This window comes from Euphorbia lathyris, chromosome 3 (assembly GCF_963576675.1).
Source record: "Euphorbia lathyris chromosome 3, ddEupLath1.1, whole genome shotgun sequence".
NCBI lineage: Eukaryota > Viridiplantae > Streptophyta > Magnoliopsida > Malpighiales > Euphorbiaceae > Euphorbia > Euphorbia lathyris.
The window spans coordinates 37,738,708-37,743,337 of record NC_088912.1 but is presented as its reverse complement, the minus strand read 5'-3'; the positions used below and the strand labels follow the sequence as shown (position 1 = coordinate 37,743,337).

The following is a 4,630-nucleotide window of genomic DNA, read 5'->3' as shown; positions in this document are numbered from 1 at the left end:
CGAAGTACTATCACACATGTTGAGTTGTATGAATACCTAAAACGAAAAAAAACCCTATTGTTGAATTATTAACGTAATAATATGCCTTTAGTCCACACTCTTGAACATTAATGTTAGCTATAGTATATAGTATATAGTATTTTATTTCAATAGACGTACGTGGTGGTCCATTTGAGTCTATGGCTGACTCACTTAGAGAAAGAGAAAGAGAAGCCGTGTTAGATAAGGAGAGAGAGAGAAAAATATTCTATGCATTGCATTGCATAGTTAACTTAACACTGTCTTTTTTTGTTTCTTGTATTTGTCTTTGTCTTGCCTTCAACTTCAACCCAAAGAAAAAACCCACTACAGTTTTCAATTCAGGTGACTCAGTAAGGTTGCACTCCAGTTTTTTAAATTGGATTCAAGTCTAATTTGGAATTCTTTTTCTTTTGATTTCACCCAACTTTTTTGTTTCAGATCATTTTGTTCTTATTTCCATGCTTTAATTTGGTATCTTACATCTTCTCTTTTATCTAGTTTTAGAACAACCAGCAAACAAACATGTCTCAAGATGGGTTCTCAATCCCCCCTTTGAGTACTGGTAATCTTATTACAACTCCAAACCCTAACCCTAACCCTATCTCATCAAAGAGGAAGCGCAATTTACCTGGAACACCAGGCAAGAAAGGAACCAAGATTCAATCTTTGATTAATAAATTTCATTAATCTTGTTCTTGTTCTTGATTTTGATTTGATTTTGTTTTTATCAGATCCAGAAGCGGAAGTGATATCTATGTCACCGAAATCACTAATGGCGACGAATAGATTCATGTGCGAAATCTGCAACAAAGGGTTCCAGAGAGATCAGAACCTGCAACTACACAGAAGAGGACATAATCTGCCATGGAAACTGAAGCAAAGATCAACGAAAGAGATAAGGAAGAAGGTGTATATATGTCCTGAAAAAAGCTGTGTTCACCATGATCCATCAAGAGCCCTAGGTGACTTGACAGGGATAAAGAAGCATTATAGCAGAAAACATGGTGAAAAGAAATGGAAATGCGAGAAATGTTCAAAGAAATATGCTGTTCAATCAGATTGGAAAGCTCATAGCAAGATCTGTGGAACCAGAGAGTACAGATGTGACTGTGGCACCCTTTTCTCCAGGTGAAAGAATTCTAAAATTAAAAATATTCTCCTCTTTATATGATTATATACTTTGTTTGTTGAAGCATTTAATATCACAATTTAATGCAGTCCAAGGAGAATTGAAATTAAATTAATTTATATTTATTCAATTACAGGAAAGATAGCTTTATCACGCACAGAGCTTTTTGTGATGCTTTAGCAGAAGAAAGTGCTAGATTCACTTCTGTTTCAGCTGCCATTAATGCAAACTATACTCATCTCAATCATCCCCCTCAGCAGCAGCCGCCCGGAATACCCCAGTTTTCCGGTGTTTTCAGGCCGGATTTCGCGGGTCCGGTATCCGAGCTACTAGATAACAACACTCTTAGTATTGATGTGCAAAAGCCAAGGATGCCTATTTGGCTAGATCAAATTGGGGTTGCAAGTGGGAATAGTAATGGTTTGTTTCCTGAATTAGTACAAAATATGAACATGAACATGTATGGTTCAGCATCAACACAAGCTCAATGGCTCATGAATAAGTACCAAGAATCAACATTGCAAGGAGGAGGGATGATAATGAAGGAAGAAGAAGGGAAATTAGACCACGTATCCGAATCTATAACTTCGTTGTATTCGAACAACAACGAGAATCAACAGCAACAACGAACAGCTAACATGTCAGCGACTGCACTTCTGCAAAAAGCTGCACAAATGGGTTCTACAAGGAGCAAAAACGTGAACCCAACATTAATGAACCCCCCATGTCTCCCAAATGTTGAAGCAAACAACATGGGGAATTATAACGTGACATTGTTGGGACATTCAAATTCAAATTCAAATTCAATGAGCAAATTAAGTCAAGAAGGGGAAGGGAATTTAACAAGAGATTTTCTTGGTGTAGGAGGTGAAAGAAGAAGACCGTTTTTGCAGGAAGAATTAGCAAACTATGCAGGGATCGATTTGAGGCAATATAATAATTCAGGGCATAATCTGTGAAAAGGTAATAATTTTGTTCATGTGTATAAATATATGTGAATTATGAAACTAGCTTAAGCTTAGCTTAGCTTGGCTGCTTCATTCTTTGTCACATATAAGCGGAGTAGTACCGAGTTGAGGATGAGTTGGAATGAGTGAACTCGGGCGGGGGGATGAATAAGAGAGACTTGTGACTAATGATCAGTGGGGACCACTGCATGTTGGAAGAGACTTAACAGAAAGAGACAGATTTTTCAATCAAAAAAACGGGACCCACCCCACCCGGCCTTGCATTGCATGCAGTTTCTTTCTACCGCCCTTTTCTTCTATTTTTATTATTACGTTCAAGAAAGAATGTCACTTGCTTGATGGCCGTAAATTGTAGTTACAGTTTTACTTTTACCATAATAAATGTGAAAGTGTTTGAATATTTTTTAAACATTATTATTATTATACTTTGATTTTTATTCTCCTATCATATCATACCATTTTTGTCAGTTTCTACATGTGAACTCTCTTGTATTTCTCAAGAAATATCAAACTACTTTTAAAATGTTATCAGATTGTTTTAAATTATTTATGTATATTGAATTTACTTATAATAATGATTTTTTATACTTTTGAAGTTTAAAATGCATACACTTAAATTTGTTTAAAATATCTTTTTACATTTTTTTCTACTAGGAATATCTCCTTTATGTCAATTTGAGTTTATAGGTCAAACAATTGGATGATTTAAATCCTTATTAAAAAGATTTTCACAATATAATAAGATAATCACATGTTGTACATTATTCATGTGCAACAAGATTGGTTAAAGATAGTAAATATATATATATAATTAAACCAGTGGTAGATTTAGCCTATAACCAGGGATGTTCTAGGTCTCACGACCGCTAACTCAACCCTTGAGTAGTGTGGTTTTTGCTCCCTCATAGCTTTTCATAATTTTAGCTTATATTATTAGACTTGTAATATAATTTTAATATTTTAAAATGGTTGAGTTGATTTAAAATATATATTTTAATGTGAGAGGTCATAGTTTTTTTTTTTTGTTTTAAAAATATGTGAAGAGTTGAAATTCTATGAATCTCATTTTTGTTATAAAACTTTTTTATTTGAATTTTTATTTTTAAATAACTATATTATAATTATTAATTATTTTCTGTGTATGTTCTTAACTCTTTGAACTATTTTTTTTTTCAATATCAATTTTTTTTTACTATTGAGGCTCAAAAAAACTTATTTTTGAATTAAATTTTAATTTATGAAATTATAAGAAATTTAAAACTAAAAATATTAGTGTTGGACTTGTAAAATATTACTAATGTCCACTTTTTTTTAGACTAAACACTTTTAATTTTTTTAGCCTTGAACGTACTAAAATGATGAAGTTTCAAGGTGCTTATGACAAAAAAAAAAAAAAAAATTTATTATTATTTTTGGTACATCCCACCAGATAATTTTACATGTAAGATTCAAAAATAATTGTTATTATTATCTTTACACATTTTCTAAGATGAATGTTTCTGAGCTTCAATCGTGTACAACACATACATTTTGCTATATATTGAAATTGCATTTAATAAAATAGGAATTGCCAAAATTTGAACTTTCAAACACTTTATCTAGAAAGGCTTTAATACAATATACCAGAATAAGTTTGTATGTATTCAAAGGTGAAAATGTTTAGAGATATAAAGTTTTGAAAATTGTGATTGTGAAAATTTGAAAACATAGCTAGATAGGAAATGTATTAAATAAATTTAATTTTTAAAATTTTTTATTTTGAAAACATGGACAATCAAATTGATAATCTCAATTTAAAAATCATTGATTTTGATAACCACTATTTACTGCAAAAAAGAAAAAAAAAACCCACAAACATTGGCATACAAATCCACAAAAACACAGACCTTATATTTAGAATTTATATATTGAGTAAATGTAAATAAATGTTGCAATTTTGTTCAAGTATGAGAATTAGAGAAAGTAGGTAGGCAACATATAGCTTTAGCCAATTGTTGTCTTGATGGAGCCGTCCACTAAAATAAACTGGAATTTTTATTTTATTTAATTAAATTAATGGAAGCAGCTTTTTGTGTAATATTTGCATTATTCTTTGATAGTGTACGTTATATATGCATGATAATGTCAATAATTCAAGATAAATAATTGTGTCTGAATTATAACTAGTAATGCTAAAAATAGAATATATTTAGAATATTAGTACAATCTTCTTGCTTTGCCAAACCTTCAACTTTCATAAATGCACTTCCATTTTTTCTATTCTTTCTTTCTCACTTTTTTTTAAAAAAAAAAAAAAATTACATATAAATTTTGAATTTTTTTGCCGCTGAGATTATGATCACCATTTTTTTTTCAATTTTTTTTTTGGTTTCCAATTGTGGAAACAGAAAGTTTCCTGCTCATACATATACAATTCTGAAAATGTGGGACAAAAAAATACCTGAAAAGATCTCAAGAAAATCATTCCTTTTCCTTTTCCTTTTCCTTTTTGTGTTTTCTTTTTCTTTTTTCA

At 30.9% G+C, this 4,630-nt stretch overlaps 1 protein-coding gene across 3 annotated transcripts; it reads left to right on the top strand.

Annotated features, from left to right (window-relative positions):
- The first annotated feature begins 214 nt into the window (after positions 1-214).
- On the top strand, positions 215-2,574 carry LOC136224464 (zinc finger protein BALDIBIS-like). 3 transcript variants are annotated; one of them, XM_066012813.1, is made up of 4 exons: positions 215-363; positions 520-661; positions 753-1,149; positions 1,287-2,574. In XM_066012813.1, the coding sequence occupies exons 2-4, from the start codon at positions 544-546 to the stop codon at positions 2,107-2,109; spliced, it is 1,338 nt and encodes a 445-aa protein (XP_065868885.1). In that variant the 5' UTR covers positions 215-363; positions 520-543; the 3' UTR covers positions 2,110-2,574. The 3 variants fall into 3 exon arrangements, with proteins under 3 accessions (XP_065868885.1, XP_065868883.1, XP_065868884.1); XM_066012811.1 differs by having other exon boundaries at positions 222-376; XM_066012812.1 differs by having other exon boundaries at positions 225-371.
- Positions 2,575-4,630: the final 2,056 nt, after the last annotated feature.